Here is a 21,971-nt window from a genome sequence, read left to right on the forward strand (position 1 = left end):
GAGCTTTGAAAGCAAAGAAACACCCTGATTACTCAACCAGCCAATTTGCCACCTCTGTAATTGTAGTAAAAGGCATAAGTCAGACAAAGTCTGGGAAGATTCCAATTTAGTCCCCAACTCTCTATCTCCAGATGCCCCCGCTTGTGGTTTTCCTGGCATCCTTCAAGCTGCAATCTTATGAAGAGCTGTTGAACTGATTTTGGCAGCTATAGAAAAGTAGCAAGGCAAAACAACAACAACAAAAACACAAAGTCCTGTCTCTGCTGGCATGAGATAGAGTGTTCCAGTGCCTTGAAAGCAAATGATCACTGGGATAGGTCTGCCACATTCATCCATGTGTTTGTGGGAATCCTTTCAGCTGCTGCTGTATGCATATCCCACACCTCCAGGGTCTTGCTGATTAATTACCACCTGATGAGGCTCTGGCTCACTGCTCATATGTTGCTAGGGAAATCTCCATAAAATTCAGTGATGCTCTTTTGAGTATCAGAAATCAGAGGATCAGATGTGAAGACAGACAGCCTCCAGCTGTACGATTGTGAGTCTTTCACCAAGACTTTGAAAGAACAGAATAGTTGTGTTGAAATGCTGCATCACTTGTAGGAATGTGAGACTTCTAGTGCTGGATCACATGCATGGATGAATGGGATGTTTCAAACTCTCGATCCCTCGTAGCAGAGCACTCTGAATGTTTCTGTTGATTACGCTGAATCAAGGGCTACACCTTTGAACTTGAAGGCATCAGTGATGTTTCTGTGGTTACAGATACCAAAATCTATGCGCAGTATTAAGGCAGATCAAGGATTTTGAGCGACCTTCCCTTCAATCATTCAGGACAATGAGGCTCTTGTCTCCTGGCTTTGTAACTGAAGCACGATGTCAACTCCCAGACACTACATGCTTCTCATGAAGCCACAGGGATGTGACCTTTCCAAAATGAATCTTGCATATCACAGGTTCATAGATGATAATTACAGAAGCCTGTACCAGGTTTCCACCGCAGGGTGTCTTCACTCAGCTGAGATCATGAGCAACGGATAGGAAGAGCAGCACATCTTCTCCACAGGCACAAGTGAGAGAAGCAGAGTTAATGACACAGAACAACGCCTCAGAGCACAGAATGTGAGGCATCCAGCAAAGGGCTGGCTGCATCTGCTGTCTGTCAAACGAATGTGCACTTCTGACTCCGCATGATCTGTGTTCTTTTCATGTCATTTCCCAAATTGTGATGGACAGCACTGTGTATTTCCACAGAGGGAAAGGGATGATTAGTCTGGGGAGAGGAAAAACTTAGCATGCCAGAGACGGATGTTGATGTGTTCTCCCAGTACCAGTTTTTGCTTGTCTGCGCGAAGGAAGAAATGCTGTACAGAGAAAAGCATAAAGAAAAGGGAAGAAAAAAGTTCCATAATTGATGGTGTTGAGAGTGTTTATGGTGATTTGCAGAGATCATGGCACTCAGTAGCTTAGTCTTCTGGCCTTGCTGTCCTGTGCTTTTTCTTCGAATCTTACCACACTGTTCAGCTGCTACCCTGATGCGTGGTTGTCTGGTTTGATATTTCTTTGAATTATTTCAACTCTCCAATCTCCTTTTCTCTCTGCAGCAAATAAAACTGCCATGTACCAGCTATGAAGGCATTGCCTATGCCAGCAGTTATTCAGGCTTTAATTCTTAGCCTGTGCCACTACTGTCAGTGACTGCAGCAACAAAAAATATTACAGAGAAGGTCCGAGGAGTGGTCAGCCCCTGGCTGAAGGAGATGGACCTTGCTTTAAAACCAGAGAGGTCTAGTAAGCCTTACAAGTTCAAAATACAGATGAGTGGATGAGACATTGCTTTCTAAATACACCTCAGTATCTGAGTAAGAAAGGACACATATTAGCTGATAGAGAAGGTGAAATGTATTTGTATCATAAAACGTAGGTAGTTCCTTGTTTTTCATGTCACAGGGTTGTGGGGTTTTATTTTTATTTATTTGTTTGTTTATTTTGCAGATGTTAAACTCCTGTTAAGTACTAAAATGGGATATTATTGGTGCTGCTCATCATCCAACTATGTAAAACAGCAGACGTGTTATGCAGGATGCAGGCAATCAAAAGTATTTCTCTCAACATCTTGCCTTACTGACTCTGGAAGAAACACAGGGTTCATTTTGAGTTTGTTTTGTGGCAAGAGAAAGGGTGGGAATCATAGCTGCCAATTGCTGTTGGGTCTGAGCCTTATGAATAGCCCAGCTGAGCTGTGCCATCTCACTTCCCAAAGATTTTGATCTGAACTGTTCCCAAGCACAGCCCCAGGGGAAAGCAGCCCTGAGGCTGTGATCTTGCAGGAGTCACATCTTCACCATGGAAAGTCACTGTATGGAATGGAAGAACCCAGGAACTTGATTGTAAGCAACAAATGCCAGCCTATTAACCTTTTCTGATGTAATCACTGGCTGGGTAGATGGGGGAGAAGAGGTGGATTCTGTACCTTGATTTAAGCAAGGCCTTTGTGAGAAAAGGCATGGCGTAGATGAGTGGACAGTGGCGTGAGTAGAGAAGTGCATGATTGGTAGAGCTCAGAGAATTGTGATCAATGATGCAGAGTCTGGTTGGAGGCCTGTGACTAGCAGTGTTCCCCAGGGGGTGGTACTGGGTCTGATGTTTGACATCTTCATTGGTGACTTGGATGAAGGAACAGAGTCTACCCTCATCAAGTTTGCTGATGGTACAAAGCTGGGAGTAGTGGCTGACACATGGAAAGGCTGTGTTGCCATTCAGTGAGACCTGGACAGACTGATGATGTTTAACAAGGGCAAGTGTAGAAGAAGGAATAACCTCATCAATCCGTACCGGTTAGGGACTGACCTGCTGGAGAACTATGGAGAAGGAGCTAGGGGTCCAGGTTGGCCGTGAGCTAGCAGTGTGCCCTTGTGGCCAAGAGGACCAAAGATATTATGGAGTCCATAACAAAATGTGTGACTAGTGGGTCTAGATTGATGATCCTCCCTTTCTCCTCTGTCCTGGCGAGGGCACATCTGCAGTACCATGCTCAGTTCTGGGCTCCTCAGGTCAAAAAAAGACAGGGAACCACTGGAGAGAGTTTAGTGGATGGCAACAGAAATGATTAAGGGCCTGAACCATCTCCTGTATGATGAAAGGCTGAGAGATGTGCTCAGCCTGGGGAAGAGAAAGCTGAGAAGGGATCTCATCACTGTTTATAAATAAAGTGCAGTAATCAAGTTGATGGAGATAGACTCAGTGGCAAGCAACAGTAGAGCAGGGGGCAACAGGAAGAAAATGGAACATGGAAGGATTCATATGAACACGAGGAAGATCTTTACAGTCAGAGTGATGGAGCACAGGAACAGGCTGCCCAGGGAGGTGGTAAAGTCTCCTCTGGAGATATTCAAGACCTGTCTGGATACCCACCTGTGAGACTTGCTATAGGGAATCAGCTTTGGCAGAGGGTTAGACTCAGTGATCTCTAGAGGTCCCTTCCAACCCCCACAGTTCTGTGAGTCTGTGATTCTGTGAAAGCAGACTGGGGAGCTGTAATGATTTCTGTTCTGACTAAATAAATGCCGGATGACCAGAGGACAGTTAATGCTGGATCTGTCATCTGGATGCTGCTTTTCTTTAGGTAGTAAGAAAAATGAGAAAAGGTGCAAAATCTGGCAGACTTCGTAATTCTGTCCAAACCATCCAAACATCCTGTCATTTGAGGCCCCATTGTTTTCACATGAAACTTATCAGCACCAAATAGGATTTGCAGAAAGAGTTTCTTCTCCTTATACCTTCATCAGGCAAGTGTTTCAAGTGAAGCAATTGACAAAAATTGTTTTTCTTTCATGGTCTGGTTGGAATGGACTGCAAACGACTCAGCTGAACTTGTCACCCAGGACAGTAGACTCTGGCTGTATTAGTTCCTGAAAACCATATATCTAACAATAGAATAATCACTACAGGACATTGGTGGTAATGTGCTTGTTGAGATGCGTAAGAAAAATCTCACTGGGCCTTTCTAGATAAAGAACGGTAGATTGCTAAGATGCGGTTTGTGAGATCAGCTGGATCCAGCAATAATTTCCTGAGTACCACAGAGACTTTTTTTTTTTTTTAAAGATGGTTGTAATTTCTAATGGTTGAGGATGCTTGGTTTTAAGCATCACTAGTGTTCTTTTCTTCATCACTCAGAGGTACTGCTTCTGGCATACAATTAGAGGAGTCGTGGAGGGACTGGCTGGGGAGGATTTATGTAAGTCCAGATTTATGATGAAAACTCATGAGGCCATTACTGTGCGATTGCTAGGGGGAACACTTCTTGCAAGGATCATCCTATTGGCAACCAGCATTGGGGTGAGAACTCAAGCTGCGATAAGCATCTTTTGAGACTAATCCTTTTGTCACTAGAAATCCATAAGAAAACCAAGAATACTGACAGATAATCATGCATTTCCATGGAATCACTGGAGAGAGCTCATCTTATTTAACCTTCAAACTATGCTTCACTGTACCTCAATCAGAAAGTGGAGAGTTAATCCAATAGGCAGCCAGCCAAGTATGGAAAGCAAATAGAACCCTGGGAACTGAAGTCAGGAATGCTACAGTTCTGTGTCTTGCACACCAATTGGAAGTCTTAGTGTTGTTGAGGTATTTATCACTTCTCTGATTCCCTCTTCTGTGGTTTCTGTGTGTCAAACTACACAGAAAGTGATTCACTTTGTTTTAAGCAGAAGTGTGTGATAGCAGCCGTTGCCTCTCTGCACTCAGATGACTGTTCCCAAAAAGCTCCTGGGACCTGAATTATCCTCAAGACCTTCACCTTTCTCTCTAATCTTAGTGAAAACAGCCACTGAATAAAATGCAAGAAGAATTCCTTGTGGGGAGGGGCACAGGCATCCCGCCTTTCTGTATGAAATCAGGAGTTACTTCAGAGAAACAGAGAAGACAGAGATTTGGGTGATACGTTTGCTGCTGATCCTGTATTGCTTTGATTGTATCAGACTTCATACTTTCGGAATATGTCTTCATGACACCTTGCAAGAAAGAAATAATTGTCCAAAATTAACTAGTCTTTGTTTTTGTTTTTGTTTTTGTTTTTTGTAGAGGCCTGTAGAGAATGGGCTGTGGGAAAGTCTAGCTGGACAGTTTACTCAGTCTGCACCACAATATCAAAGAGAATACAGGCTTAGGAAGGAGCTATGCACAGTAGTTAAATGGGGGTAAATTATTACGGTGATGACGAAACAAAATGAGATGCTGCATCATGCAGAAATTAAGATGTTCCCCTCCCTGCTATATTCCCTACCTGCTTTTACATTCTCCTCTTGACCTCTTATCTCTGTACCCACGGGGTGATCATCAGTCATGTGGCAGAGCTGTGCTGTCTGCAGCTTTGATTCTGAGGATTTAGAGAACCTGGTCACTGAGTTCTCCTTCCTGAACATTTTGCCATTGTTCTTCGTACAGAGGCACTGAAGGTAAAGTGAATAGATGCTTCTTCAGAGCTGTTGAAGGAACATTTATTTCACATTTGGGGAACACATAAGAGCTTTTCCACCTTCAAGTATGGAACATATTTTACTTAAGAAGTACCTTCCCATAAAAAGAAGCAATTATGGAAATACAAAACATATTTTTTTATAAGCATCTTGGGGACAGGAGATAACCATTTCTCATGAGTTTTCACCAGCTGCTGTGAAAAGAAAGCTGAAATGCCTAATAGAGCATGTGGAATTAGATTAAAGAGAGCTTGTAGAAGGAACACTGTATTTAAGAGATGTTGCTTAACTCAAACTCTGTCAATTAGAGTATATTGCATTGAAAAATTTACACTACTTTCCAGCAGCATTTTATTTTTAAAGTGTAAAAGCTACCTTGTCCTAATAGTGCACATAGGAAATACATATTATTGTTCTGCTACGTTTTCAACCTACATTAGCTACAGCACCTCAGTTAACAGAGTGTGAGGGCAGAAAGATGTTAATGGGGCCAGTCAGTGCAAAGAAACCAAGATTTCATCCCCCATAGGTGTAGGTATATCTTCTTGCTGTAGCTCAGTGTAAGGTGTCACCTTATGCCAGAGGAGACTCTTGCTCTAAAGCACGTGCTCACTAGCTTACAAAGTTAAGCATTATTGCAGGAGGTTTGAGTACAACAAAAAAAGTAATAGAGCTTTTCACTAGCTGAAGCATAAATGCAGAAGAGGAGCTGTAACCTCAAGAACTCAGTACTCACGGGCTAAAAAACATAGGCAAGCAAGACAGTTACACAAGGCAAATATCTAGGTCTTCAGCAGTCTGATGGATGTAACACATACTAACCAACATACAGAGAATGGATATAGAGATGTGTACCTGTAAATTAAAAGGACGCTGCTATTTGAAGTTTTCTCCCAGTGAAGGACATTAAATGCAATAAATCACAGAAATATTTTAATACCTGTTTTGTAATTCTGATTAAAAAAAAATAAAAAAATGTATTTTTCACTGTTTAAAATACTCCAAATAGCCAAGATTCTAGGCACTAATTCTGTTTGCAACTTTGATACCATGAAACAGATGCCATTTGTCTTACACCACAGAAAACACCTCTCCATCAGTGTGCGGAGTACCTTCCTAGCAATAAATTCATACACGCAGGTGTTGGCTACTACTTGCGTGAGATTTCAGTTCAAAATGACTGACTTGATTTTTTCTATTTCTACTTAATCAGGCTTTTCAGGACCCAAATGAAGGCATAAGCTCTTGAGACAAACTCTGTCCTCTGTAAATGAAAATTCAGGGGGAAAAAAAGTGGAGTTGTGGCTAGAAAAACAACTTGTCCTAAATTAGCTTGGATTTCCTAGTTGCTAGTTCATTCAAGATACCTGCATTTTAACTGGCATTAAAGAGGGTGCTAACCTACAGAAAAAAACAGATTCACTAAGGACTTTGCTGTTTGTATTTCCATGTAGGTTCTAAATGATCATGTAATTCCCTGTTCTTTCTTCTGAAGGACTACAAAGCCTCTTTGCTGCAGACTCATTGGCTGCCATCAGGGAATAGGCAGTGCGGCCTCAATGCACCTTCAGGTGCAACTGAGCTGGACACATCACTGCTTGCATCCTGTTGGTCAGTGTTCTGTGTTGCATTGAGAGTTCATGCATCTGATGATGATGGCCAGATGAGTGTTTTCACTCAGGGTCCTCCTGGTATGTGGGCACCTCCACCATCTACTTCTGAGGAAATAATACAACTGAGTCAAATGTCACGCATTTAGGGAAATAGTGGTCAGTGTAGAAAAACAACAACTGCAGGTCTTCCTAAGTATGCTGTGGGGCTGAGGAAATGCAGCCTACGTGGCTCCAGTTAAGAAGCCACTTGCTGTGCAGTTAATGAAGACAAGCAGGCTCATCATCTAGGCCAACCCCCTTTGTCCTCCCTGGGACAGGTGAGGAAGACTTTTCACAGTGGTAATGTGGAGAAACACAGGATTTTGTGTAGGGACCTGCTTTTTATCGGCAGAGGTAGTCAGTGCTCTCTATCAATTCCCCATTGCTGCCCTTATTCTGTGACATTCAGCCCAGAGGATGATGCTTTGGTTGCAAGGTTGCCAGCAGGAATTTTGGCTGGTGAGTAGAACAGCTGCCATAATGCTAAGGTAAGTGTAAATTTGGAACAAGAACACACTGCTTACTCTGTGTGCCTTGGTTGCACATTGCTCTCTCCTGCATTTGGGGTTTTATTGTTGTCTCCTTGACAGCAGGGGTGATTGCCTGCAAGTGTCCTCAAACACACCTGCTGCTGGACACTTTGGTATTGATGTAATTCCAAGAAAACGAGGGCTCTGGCAGCCATGTGGTGCCGTTTATTAATCCAGATGAGACTGCTCATGTGCACTGAGGACATGACCTTGTGCTGCAATACACCTGCCTCCCTTGGCACTTCCTAGGAGCAGTGCTTCTCTGGGAGAGCAGTGAGCCGAGCTCTTCCTGATGCAGTTTGTGGTAGAACTGGTGGCTGGCAAACAGCTTTTTTGCCTACTGCCAGAGACCTCATAAGTCCTGTATCTTGAATTCTGTGGCTACAGCTGCTTCAGCCAATACACACACACATATATATTTTTTTTCTATTTCCCTTCTGTAAGCCAGGACTGTTGACTTCACCAAGGTAGGTTAAACACTGAGTGCACGTAAATTAGTGTCACCTTCCTCCTGGTACCCAGACTTGGGCACAAACCTACTGTGAAATGAATGAGGACATGCAACACTAATGAAAGTTTCTCCCTTTTCCTTCCATGACAGTAGAGCTAACCCTCACCTCTGTACTTTCATCTACTTACTGGTCCCAAGGACAGCTAAAAGTAGCACGAATCATGCTGCCAGGTGGGCAAACTGGCCTCGTCTGGAGGACAGCAGTGCCTGAGGTGCACCTGGAGAAGTACTTTGTTGGCATCATTCCCCTACTCTGCTCTTTTCTGTAAGCAAAACTACACTTCTCCTTGGGGTCCAATAGATTACAAAGACACAGGTGGCTTGAGTTACTAATTTAGCTGAAAAAGTAAAAAACCTCTGAGGTTTAAATAAAATCTTCAAGCTGAGAATCAGGGTTGCATTAGAGCTATTTCACTCTTATTTGTCCAGGGCTGTGGTGAGGGTCCTTCCCACTGCCTGGGTTTTAAACAGGACTTAAGATCCTTGTGCTCTGGGCATTGCCTAACTTTGACCATGGAGTACCTTTTTATGACAGCCTTTATTTCAGGGACTGGGCAGTGTGGGGAGTGGAGATGGCAGGGGTGTGGAGAGGCCTAGAGCAGTAGAAAAGGGGGCAGATTTGGCTCCACTGTGTTTGTTTTTGCCTTTCCCAGGACAACAAGCTAGCAGGTTTCAATAGACCTTTTTCCTTTAATTTTTTTCTTCTTTTTCTCCAATGAGCTAAGGAATTCACTGACGCTTCTGATAGCCCATAAACACTGAACCATTCAGCTCATTGCCCTGGATGGATACAAGTTTTCCAGTACCAAAACTAACCCTTCTGAAGAGTCTGGTGTGTTGTGAGACGTGCTGCAGTGCCTGAGACAAGAAAATGCAGATGCCAGGTTAGTGAAAGCTGGTCATTGCCCTGGGAGCCCAAATCGACCCTGACAGCATGGCATGGTATCAGGACAAGTATATGGGAAGTGATGTCATGTGTAGGTATAGATGTTCACAGGGAGACAGAAAATTCTTGAGTGGTTTTCCTTTTCCCTCAACCTAGTTAATAGCCAGGAATATGAAATAAGCATGTGAGGTCTGTGTTTTTTGCTGTCACCAAACTGAAAACCGTACTGTCACTTCACAGTACAATTAAACCAGTCTGCAGGGAGACAGGAAGGAAAGCAGTCTAATGAGTAATTCTAGAAACAAATTATAACTGATAACTTTCTTATCAGTTTTCCTCATGCTTCCCTCCATACCCACACATCCTGTTCTCTGCTCTCTTCCTGGAACTAAATGTTCAGCTCTGTGGCCTGCTGTCCCTGGCAATACCCCTCAAACTGCAAGCCAGACCTCCTTCAAGGCTCAGAACCAGCTCTGCTGCAGGCACTCGCCCATTACTGAGGAACAAGCATGTCCCATTTTTGTACATCTAATGCAGCTGTCTGGGGAAAGCTGTAGCGGAGGGTTTGTATTTGCACACATTTGCAGACATCATTGCCTGTAGAAAGGTGAAACATGGCTGCAGGTACCCAAGAAGACTTCTGGAGGTAACTCTGGCTCATTCGAGTCTGCCAGTCTGTTAATGAAATGCCTAACTTGATGCCATGTACCTTTTGCATTTGTGGCTTCGGGGAGAATTACTGTAGATTTAAGGCCTAATCACTGCCACCTCTGTGCCCCCCGAGACCCTTGCACACAATAAGTGAATGTCACACCAGACACTGTTAAGGAAATCTGCATATACAGGAGATGACAGGATGATTCAAACACCCTGTGTATATAATCTGTATCTCTGTGTTCTCTACAAGGGTTTGGCACAGATATTTTTCTCTGAGAGAGGTGCTGAAAGAGATGGAATTCCCTGTTTTAAAGAGAAGCTCTGAAGCCTTCCCAGAGAAGGGATCAAATACTCAGTTTTAACAGCACACATCACTTTTCTCCCTGCCAGTGACCCCTCCAAACAAAAGCCCTTGTCAACAAAAGAGCAATAGCGAGTGAGCAGAGGTTTGTTTTTAGTAGATGTGGTGGATGAGGCAGTGAAGTACTTGCCTGCAGCAGAGGAAACTATCCATCATTCTCCTGGAGAGGACTGAGGAGGTGACTTAACATGTTTTTCTTCCTCCCCTGCACCTCCAAGGCACGCTGTAGTAGTAAAGGATTTCAAACCTTCTGCCTCCTTTAAAGAGTAGTGACAGCAGGCACGAATATCTCAGGACACCACTGTTAATGCATACTGTACTTGTAAACTACTTGTGCTTTTCCAACCAACATTTTTAAAGTTTTGGTCAAAGATGAATTAAAGATCTCTATGAGCCCTGGAACTTTAAGTTTTGCACAACACTTCGTCATATCTTAACTCACTATGAAGGAAGATCTGGGCTACTACAGAACAGTAAGTAATAAGGTCTCTTTGATCAAATAGAATTGCAGAGTGCCCTGTATAACTTGTGATGTCCTCTTTGCTGGAAAGAGTGCTTGATTATAGGAATTTATTAATATTACTGATCTTCTTTTGCTGTTAACTGTTAAAGAACGTTCTTTCCTTTGAAAGCATCTTTCATCAAGCCACAGACTTTAAAAAGAAAAAAAACCAAATATCCTAGTTTACAAGGATGTAAGACTGAGCAGTCAACAAGGTGCAAAACTAAAGAGCTGCTTTTAAAAGAAACTGAAAGCAAACAAATCAGTGAACTGCAGGGAAACTCAGCCCAAATGGGTCAACAGACAAGCTTCAGGAAGTTGCTGTCTGGTAGACTCACGCTGGGATTTTAGTGAAAAATTCCCATTTAACTAAATTGTAAGCTCACTCAAACACAAATATTCTCTTTGCTCTGTGTATGCACAGCAGGCAGGACAGTGACTTGGCAAGAGGCACTGAGTGACGCTTTAACATCTACAATTAAAAGTAGTCATGCAGATCCCCATTCAGCAAGCAGTTAAGAAACTATTATTTTCGAAGCCATGCTGGATCCAAGAAAATTAAGACAGGAAATAATGAGCAAAGTGACAGACCACCAAGCCTTTTTATTATTATTTATTGTTGTTATTGTTATTCACACTTAGACAACTCAATTACATAAAGTGATTTAGATGAAGAGCTGTATCAATATCATAAGGTCCACATATTTATGTGGAAAAAGTGTACACAACACAGTGAAACATTCTGTAGATGCAGTGAAGTAGGACTGTTGATAGAAGGGATTATTTCCGAGAGCCTATGTACAAACAAATATAACTTTCATACTATGTACAAACTTATACTCACAGAGAATACAGTGATTCAGAGATAAGAGAATTTCATATAGTGAGTAATGATCCATACACATGAACACAAGAGAAAAACTGGAATTTTCTGGGGCTTGCTTGGACCAACTTCCACAGTAACAGATTTATTTAATATTTGAGATGAATAAGATTGGGGACATCAGGTTTTTATCGCAGTAAGTTGAAAATGAGAGATGGAAAAGTATGAAAACTACAAATTGAAACAATCAAGCTAAAAAATCTGTATTACAAAAATAGCATCTGATTGTCAGTTATAGCATGCTACGGTTACTTTCACACGACAACGCAGAGGCCTGATCTTGCCATCTCTAATGACAGAAATAATTCCCACTCGCGGGAATCAACTCCCCAGAGTCAGGACTGCAAAAATAGGACTGTGTAACAGAGATCTTGGTAATGGAAATGAACACAAAACCAAACAAATTCCCTTTGACTTGACCTAATTTTGACAGAGGATTAAAAGAACTGTTTGATTTGTGATTTGACCATGAAATACTTACCATTTTCTTTTTTTATTTCTTCCTATTTCGCCTTTATTTATTTGCTAGAAAAGATGTGACAGGAATAACCTGGATCACATGCTCTTCCTGAAGTATGGGAGCCTTCCTTTACAGTGGTCTTGGTGGGACAATGTGTTGGAGTAACAGGAGGATTTAATTGCGTCCTTGGGCCTGACTCTGCGAGCATTGTATTCCTTCTTCTGGGGTGAACATGGATGGCAGGACTGAGCTCCTGCTGCAAGGCAGTGTGCAGCATTTTGTACAGTCTCACAGGGAATCTCAAGAGTATGAGCAAACTCCCTCTGACTTACTCACAGCTCCACTAAGGCAAAACCAGATCCTGCTTTACTGTACATTTGTTCGATGGTATTTTACATCATACCTTAAAGATGTGAAATGGATTCTTCACTTTAAAATTAATTATCCCCTTATTTAGAAACCCGAAGCTAGTCTTCTGGGCTTTTATGGCTTCTCTTTGCATTAAGACAACTATGTGACTTAAAATGAAAGTAAAAAAAAAAAAACAACAAAACAAACTAGTAAAGTGCAAGATCTTTCAAAACACATACAAATTTTGTTGTTTAGATTGGTTTTGTGTTTGATGAGGGGTGAATTTGCAATTAATCTACATGAATGTAAAGTTCACTTTCCATTTTCTACCTGCATCATTCCTTACTCAGTCTTGTCCTTGGCTACTTATGGCTCATTTGGGAATGAGTGCCCAGCTGCGCACCTCTTCTACATGTGCTCTAAGTGGTTACATGGCTTCTAGGCTGGGGCTGACTCATATCTGGCTGACCAGGAGCAAGGGCTCAGGTGACTACATGGCTTCTGGAGAAGAGATGGCTTACATCCAGCCAGGCTGGCTCATGGGCAAGGAGAAAGTGTGAGCTGCCTGCACACATCCAGGTGAACAAGTCCTGAGATACCGTACACTGACCATTAGCAACACACAGCAGGTCCACATTACTTATCTGGACTATGGGACTGTGATACACATATGACTTCTGTATCCAATGGCGCACTAACTTCAGGCTGGAAGTTCATCTACCCAGCCCAAAAGGAATATATGGCTAATATATATATATGACTAATATCTCAGTGATGATATTCCCATAAATAGCAAGAGATCCGAGAAGAAACAACCTTAACATCGCCCAGGAGCGAAGCCCACATCTGACGGACTCTGCTCCATGCATCTCAGTGCAAACTATCCCATTTGCAAGTCTGTGAATCACCATTTGCCGATGTATCTTCTGCTACAACTTGATGCAAGAACTGCATCAAACTTTTCAGGAAAATAAGAATAACCTGTTCAGAGGAACTAACCACTCCTCTTTCTCAGTTAGCTGTGTCGCTGTTATTTAGGAGAGGTAAAATGTTTTCCAAGAATACAAGGGAATGCCTTTTTTTCCTCCTTTAATACAGCCCCCAGAACAAATTAGTGTGTTGCAGGACTGCATTTATGAAATACAGGATCCTAGGATAAAAACCTGTCTCTTGTCCAAGTAACTGGCAGAAATTGTCTGGATTTCAATGGGCTGGTTGTTGGAGAAGGGATTATTTCTTTGTTATATGTTAAATAAACCCATTTGATACAGACTCATATTTCATTCAGAGCATAAGTTATATGGATCCCAAGATGCTATCTTAAGGAATTACAACTGAGAGGAGAATCATTAAAAAAAAAAAAAAAGAAAAGAAATAAATGTATTTCTGCTCTTTCTCAAAATATGTGAAGAAGTAAAAGACAACCAGAGAAATAATCCCTTAAAAAACGCCCAAAAGGTACAAATATTTCTAAGCATCTATTTCTTATAGTACTTGGAATAACCACAGATTTAATCTACCTCTTTATGGACCTTCATATCCACACACAATGGTACCATGAGTGACAGTTACCATAAACTACTTCAGAGTAGCATATATGGAAATTACACGGCAGGTTCATTGCCAGTACAAACATCAAATGGCAGTTAGATAAGTTGCTTTGTCACTCACTGTGCTTCATGTTTCATGAGGATTACTCAGACATCAACATCTACTGAATAAATAGGTATAGGCATACAGGCAGAGAGAGCCTGTCTGCACTACACAAAAGCACTACCTCTCAGTAAAACAGACAACTAAGAAATGCTCAGGCATTTGCTGAAAGATTTTTTCCATGCCTACATGTAGCTCTTGAAGAGATCATCTTCAGATCACACTTCTCACTACGCTTCTGTAGTATCTACCCTACTGGTTCTACAACAGTATCTTCTGCAAATGGAAGCTGGCTTTTTTATTATTTTCTTCTTCTGCATGTGTGTGTAAAACAGCACATTCTTGCAGGGCTTTAATGGTATTTTGCATTCTCTTCTTTAATTCCAACAATGTCAGTGCTAAAAATGAGCACAACAGGTTATAATCTGATTCATGACCTTACTCGAATGTTACTGGAAATCCCTTCCAAAAATAATGTCCAACACCAGCTCTGCTCAGGTGTGGGGATGCCATGGAGAGCTCGCTACTCAACCTGAAGCCTTATTGTCTACTACCTTACCACGCTGCCAACCTGGGGCTGGCCAGAAAACACTAAGCAATAACAAGATTTTTATTTTAATGCCAATTTTGATATTGATAATACTTTTATGCCTTGAGAGATCATGATCAGCTGAATAAATAAGCTCAGGCATATGAGCACATGATCATCAGACTTCCATGAGGAGTAATGCAATGCAGGACTCAGGCTGTCTGAGGGACCAGTTCCCTAATAAAGTAATTCAGACCTTTTTCTGAATGAAAATAGCTATTTGATTTCTAGGTGTACAATGCTGAGAAATGTTCACACATCCTAGAGCGAAATGGTTATGGACAGTGGGGAGCACCTTCTGCTGGGAAAACAGTGATTTCTGAAAGAAAAGGGTGAAGTTAAACTTTGACGATTCATCCCATGGTAAATCTGCTCTCGCTTTGAAAAAGGGGTGTCTTAGCAACTGGCATGCTCTGGGCACACAGTGACTGCTGCTGCAGCTCTCAGCTTCTCGTTCAGCTCCACACTTCACAGCTTTCAAATTTCTCCTGTGTGGGAAGACGGGTCTCCATTCTCTCCCTCTTTACCCTACCAGAACAGATACTGTCTTATTTCCAAAGAGTACACAGTTATCCTGCAAGTTCGTTCCAGGAATTCTACAAGTGGCTTTCAGAGCCAGCCTCTCCTAGAAGCACCGCAGACCTGAAATCTCCCCTATCTCTGGAGCTGAGCTGCCTTAGCAGCAGTTACCCTGCTGCTTGAATAATGACCCGCCCAGCAGATGCAAGGCAATGGGAGCTGTGAGCTGTCTCCTTCCTGAGGGGAAGAAAATTACTTCTAATACCTCCCAAGATAAATGTGTTGATAGGGGCAAGCAGACAAAGACAGCACCCTTCAGGAAAGAAATGAGTCAGTTATTTTAACAGTGTATGAATGCCATTATAGAACAGCAGCCCTAGCCCTACACACACAGTTATACCTCCAGCCTGTAATCATGCCATCTTTGGAATGACATGCTCGCAGTGTGCAGGGCTTTCAACTCTTACTCCTCACTCCCAGCCTGCCCTCAGTGGGGCAGGCACTCCACTGCTGCTGCCTGAAGGTTTTTTCCTTTTCATTCCAGGGATTACCCTGCAATGGCCATGTATGTGAAGAAGAAAAAATAAACAATCAAAACAAAACAAAACAAAAATAAATAAATAATATATATATATATATATGTATGTATATATATTCCAAAACAGAGTAATACACTGAACAGAGATCAGACTCTTGGCATCCCTTGGTTTCTTGATCTAAAATGTAAGCCAGTTAATCTAAGCATTCTGTACATTCTACGTGGCCATGTACACTGCACAGACCCATCTCAATCCTGCACATGCTCTCATAGGTCACACTGCCTTACACTGCTCACCTGGGAAAGAATCACTTGGGTCACACCAAAAGCTGCCTTGAGCACTGTCAGCAGAAACAGAAAGTATTTGGTGGTTCTCCCAGGGCAGGCTCTACTGCAGAGTCAGCTTTGTTTCTTGGGACACCGGCTCCATTTGAGCTCAGAATTTGAGTCATGGATTTTCTTTTGCAGAACTGCTGTTCTTTTCAGCAGAGGGCACTGTAGGTATGTCTGTACCTATGTTCCCCTTATGTACACACATACACAGAAACAAACATTAAGAGGTCTGTAGAGCTACGGTTAATACAGGTGATGATTCTGGAGCAACAAAGGATCTTAAATACAGCTACAGTTTTTTGCTCCTAATGAGAGAAAAGCTTGCACCAAAGTTCACTAAGAAGCAAGAGATACTGCAAGTATATGCTGAAGATCCAATGCTGCTTCTGAATGCAATTCTTTAACTAGGACTTAATTTAGAATAAGACATGAGGAACAGACATTGCAACTCCTAGTTTTCTTGCTTTTGCTCAGTAATATTTCACTTTTTTTCATAATATCTCACAATAGTAATATTTCAGTAGTTTTTAATGTGCATTTCTTAATGTTTTCTCTACCATTGCTTTCTCTCAAGTTCTTATTCTTTAGCCAGCTACTGTTATATACAAACACACATAACAGGAATACAATAACAACAAAGGGATGAGTGAAAAGCAAATAGCAAGGGACACAGGCAGGAAAGCATGATGACAGCATCAGAAAAACAGACGAGACAAAATGTGCTGAGCCTCCTGTTACACAGCTGTGAGCATTACAATGTCATTGTGAGCACAATACGAATACAAAACGATGTTGAAACAGGTCACAGACATATACTGAAATTTCATGAACTCTAACTGCAAAGAAAGACTTGAAGAAACAAACACTGAGTATCTGGAATAATTTCTTAACACCTGTTCCAGTTCTCCTGCTTTTTAATCATCCAGGAAACATGAACACTGCATTGCTTTCTCTCTCCTTATTGTTATTATATATATATATATATATTTATTTATTCTAGCTTTGGACATCCTCCTCCTCCTCCTCTCAGGATTTCAGTAAAAGAATATTGCATTTTCACTCCTTTCCAGGCTTCTTTGGACATTCACACTTCCAGCAGTAATGAATATTTTTCACATAGGTTTCCTGCAGTTCCACTATTTTTAAACTATTTTTTCATACCTAGTACAAAGACTTATATGAGCAAAATGAACTGCCTCATATCTGTACAGCAGCTGAGTATTTCTTTCAATAATGACTATCTGTAGCTGTGAAGGTCTTCACGCTTCAAGTAATGGAGAAAGACAGTTTGTAAAGTATATATCCACTTCAGCAATTAGGCTGCCATTTTACAACTATCTCTATTTTCTGTATGAAATACTATGCACAAGCAAATTAGCCTTTTACTTCTGGCATCAAAAGGCAAACTCATCATGGTAACAGCATCTGAAAGCCATTGGTACTGTTGGTAGTATTGCTGCGTTAGAAAAAAATGCTGTGTTCACATATCAGTTGTATCATCGCTTTGCATGCTGCACTGGTATTAAAGAAAACAGCAAATCCCCAGACAGAAATCCCCAGACAGGCCTCGCCTGTGAATAGAGTGAAAATCTGCATCAGTCATATATTGGTCAGCCAACACAGTCCCTTCAGTGCTAGCACTGGGGTTTCAGCAGTCTGAAGAGCTTTGCAAGATGTAATAAATCATCATTGACATCCTGCTGATGGCCTTTGTAGTCCTGTGATGCAGATGACCAAACCACTGGTAACTCCCTGGCACTGCTGAAATCACATGTGAGTCCATCTCAGCGAAGAGACGTGCAAGATCTTCCTTCCCTGTGAATCAAGCACTCAGCAAACACTTTCCACTCAGCAGCATCAGGAGATCATCAGATAAGTGTGGGAGGCAGTGCCTCCCCAGAGTCAGTATTAGCATTCCCCTTTAAAAGATTATAGCTTAAAGAAATGAGTACTCTGTATATCTGTGTGTACTATGACAGAGAAAAAGAAGTCTGCGGATGTGTACCATAGGCAGTGGAGAAAGATTAGCTTTCACCCTCTCAGTGCGTGTGCAGCATCCCCAGTGCTGAGTGGCGAGGTTGCTCTGCAGCCAGCGAAGAACACCTCGGTACAGCTGGCCTCAGCTCCATGTGTGAGTGCACTGCTCTGCAGCAATCAGTCTTTACTCCAAGGTCCTCTCTTTCTTTCTCTCTTTGAAAACTGAATGGTAGGAGATTTACAATTTCTTCCATAGTGGCTTTTTCTTTTTTTTTTCCTTTTTTTTTTTCTTCTTTTTTTTTTTTTTTAATTTTTATTTTTTCCCATTTCATTTTGATATATATACGTATATATATATATACTGCATAAATAAACATCTATAACTCTGTTTCTCAAGAATTAGCACTTTCCACTAGATGGAGACAGGACACTGGATCACTTTGTCCTCCAGGAGGACGCTGACAATCAGGAACACGAAATAAAGCCCAAACATGAGAAAGCCCAGGAATTTGTTCATCCTCCACTTGCAGAAAGCGATGGAGAGGATGACAAAGAGCAGCATGATGAAGAGGAGGACGATCGCGCAGAACAGACCATTGCTGCTGACAGTCACTGGGGAGAAGTTGTTAATCACAGCATACAGGAGCCATGGGAGAGGAAGGCTGTTAAAAAGAAAAAAAAGAAAATAAAAATAAGAAAAAGAAATAGAGGAATTGAAAACACAGCAGAGATCTAGAAATAGGAAACAGAAAGTTTCCGGAGGCACTTCAAAATGCAACCAGAAGCTTCATGCATAAAATGAGGCATGAAATCTTCTAATGTGTGCATAAATCTGATTTATCAACATGCTTGTGGTAGCATGAGATTCAGGCTCCTCACTCTCCTTTCATCATGACATTGGTGAATGGTATTTCCCCCAGCTGGAAGAAATCATTGGACACCTGCCTGTGAGCAGGGAGACTCTTTTGTTTGTTTCAGGACTTCACACCATCTGCACAAGAACCTACTTCATGTTCCTTTCCAAGAGCCCACCAGCAGAAGGGTGGCTTACCCAATGTGTCCTTCCCATAAAGAACCAGCACTCCAGAAGGCATTACCCCCTAAGTTCAGACTTTCAAAGTCATGATGCACATTTACCATAAAGCCTGTGCAAAAATGTGAACTTCAGATGAACCTTAGCTTAATTTCTATTTCTGTGTTTACTGTCATTACATTTCTCATCTCTGATGCCACAGAATGAGGCAACATCCCTCAGGAGGATGTCAAGCTGAAATAAATATTTAAGCCCCCGATCAGAGCTTAGCAGGCTTAGAATGCATGAAGAGAGCTGTCAGAAGCTCACAACATTCAAGCTTTGAATAAGCAGCTCAAGAGAGAATAATTCACTACAGCCTCAATGCTAACTAAACCAAACCGCAGCTACACTGTGCCATTTCAGTTGTTCAGGCGCTAAGTCTAGCAGACTGTGCCACAGGACAACAACATTTCTGCTGCTAGGAAGACAAAACATATATTACAGAAATGAAGTATTGCCAAAGAGAAAAGTTCTTCCATGAACCTTACATGCTCTAGACTGAAAAACTCTGTAATGCATAAGGTTTTCAGAAGCCTTGCTGGTCTGTTGCTAGAGGAATTTATTTCAAACCCTTCCTGATTCTGGACTAATGGGAAAAAGAAAAAAAAAAAAAAAAAAAAGGCCCATTTTTTTTATGCAGTGTCCAAAGGTACTGCATTAGCTAGGAAATAGAGTAAAAAAAGCTGTTTCCTTAAACTTTGGGGTTCCATTTGGTATCAGTGCAGTTGCTGGTATATTTTCATCAGCTCACACCATGATCTGTTCCACACCTGTACTGTTCTTCTGACTGGACTCTGACTATGAACATGTCTGTTCTTCAGAAAAAAAACATCCAAAGATGGAAAAACAGAGAGTGGACATGACTCAGTGCCTCCACCTATGCTGAAGATGGGAAGGAATAAAGACAGTTCTGTTTGTACACCTCATACACAACTTTGAAATACTAAGGCACAGATTACAACATGGGACGGACCAGGACTTGCTTGATCTCAGTGGGTCAAATAGGAACTTGAGTCCCAATACATGCCTCACATCCCTTCCCTAGAGCTGCTGTGAAGCAGTAAAGTATAAACAGAGCATTTCCACTGTATTCTACTGCATTCTACATTGCTTCACATTGTTAGAGATACACAAAAGCACCTTTGTGTTAAAGAGAATTTTTGCAATTGTTAGTAGTTTGGAATTTGTCAGGTATATAAAAAAAAATCACATCAACAACAGCTTATGAGAGTTACACAAGACATTGATGTCCATTTGTTTTTAACAATGCACTGAATACTGCAGAGGCAATGAATTATTTGTTGATCAGTGGCTATAAAGAAAGCCCTAGTACAAGTTCAGTGCACAGTAACTCAAGAGAATGACCTGACAAAAGCATAAAAACCTTCAAAAATTCCTTCTTGGAACAAAGCCTTTGGACTTCTTAAAGTGTAATTTACTTGCCTGGGCAGTTCTGCAGTGAGTGAAAGAATCAATCAGGCAACAAGTCTGTAGCAAGTCCATCATTCAAATGTCTATAGACTTCTGAACACTTAAAATTGCAACATCCATTGACTATTTTCATCACTTTCTTTTTTAAACACCAATAGCAGAAAACTGTTTTAGGTAATGCCTTCACAAATCTAAGGCAACAATTCTAAGCACAAAACAAATTTCTAAAACACAGCTTTCTTCCTACAGGACTTACCCCACTGTGATGTCAAATATGTTGCTTCCAACAGAACTGGATACAGCCATGTCCCCCAGACCTTTGCGTGCTACAATAACACTGGTAATAAGGTCAGGAATGGATGTGCCAGCAGCTAAAATAGTCAGACCCATAATTTCTTCACTAATACCAATGGTTTCTCCAACCTAAAAAGGTTTGAGCAAGAACATAAAAAAACATGAGTTGCAGTCCTGTGGCGGAGAAATGCTTTCTGCTGTAAAGCTGCTTAGGAGGGAATATTATCCCAGAGCTTCCTGACTATCTCGGAGAATACAGTCAGGACTGGAGAATTACTGTTTTCACAGAAAATCAGAAGGCATTGACAAGCAGCTGCTGATGGCTCAGATGTTACCAGAGTGATCAAATCCTGTGATCAGGACAACCACAGCTCTCTCAACTATTTTCCATTTACTGAGTACTGATTTTACTTCACCCACTATTGCAGCTCCTGAAATAGAGGGTTTCTCAGCATGAGAGACACGATAGACTCTGATTCTAAATGGTTTCTCACAGTGCAGAACACAATGCAATGCTTGTATTTTGTGCCAGCATCACCCTCTTACCTGATGTGCCCACCAGACCATCAAGTATGAAAAAAATGCAATCCAACTGATTGAGCCAAAAAACGTGATAGGAAAAAATTTTCTTGACCTCTGCAAAAGAAACAAAGACGAACAGTGAACACCTGTGTTGAAGGCTGTTTTGCTGAACTCTTATTTATTCACTTCCTGACCTCTTATTTCTTCTTATAATCTGTTATAACTATCCACTCTGATCATTATATCATTAGGAAAAAAGACATTAGGAAACTGTTTTTCCTCACTGCTGTGTGTTTACCTGTGCCTCATTCTTGTACTGGCTTCTGTTGTAAAGGAGTCTATGGCAAGATTAATCTCTGAACAACAGCTTTCATAACAAATGGCATGTTTTTCTGTTGTCTGTTTCTATCACATGCTGTAACACTACAATTTGCTAGTGTTGAGCTGAATGGAGATCTAGAATCTAGATTTATTAGTAGCTTCATGCCTATTGGGAAAGAATGTTTCCAAGTTTACAAGTACGCATACATTTCATTCACATATTAATAGCTTTCTGCAACACAGTCACTATAACAAATGTTGTCATATGGCGGATTTGGAAAAATACATATCCAAAATTTATTAGGGTATTAACGTTTCTTGGGAAAAACAGCCAATATTTTCAATTAGAACAGAAGATGCATTAAGGATACATTTGCAGCAGCTTTGTAGAGAAGTTTGTTGTAAAAAAACCATGAAACGCTCCCCCTGAGGCCCCTCAT

General features: G+C 41.4%; 1 protein-coding gene across 7 annotated transcripts in view; it reads right to left on the reverse strand.

Annotated features, from left to right (window-relative positions):
* Positions 1-11,213: 11,213 nt before the first annotated feature.
* Positions 11,214-21,971, reverse strand: part of SLC24A2 (solute carrier family 24 member 2) — a 108,397-nt gene continuing 97,639 nt past the window's right edge. For all 7 annotated transcript variants that reach the window (XM_072358911.1, XM_072358906.1, XM_072358907.1 and 4 more), the window contains 3 exons: positions 21,235-21,324; positions 20,651-20,817; positions 11,214-18,550 (listed from right to left, as the gene is read on the reverse strand). In XM_072358911.1, coding sequence (XP_072215012.1) covers positions 18,301-18,550; positions 20,651-20,817; positions 21,235-21,324 — 507 coding nt within the window. In that variant the 3' untranslated portion in view covers positions 11,214-18,300. The remainder of the gene's footprint in view (positions 18,551-20,650; positions 20,818-21,234; positions 21,325-21,971) is intronic.

The sequence above is a fragment of the Excalfactoria chinensis genome, chromosome Z, assembly GCF_039878825.1.
Source record: "Excalfactoria chinensis isolate bCotChi1 chromosome Z, bCotChi1.hap2, whole genome shotgun sequence".
Lineage (NCBI taxonomy): Eukaryota > Metazoa > Chordata > Aves > Galliformes > Phasianidae > Excalfactoria > Excalfactoria chinensis.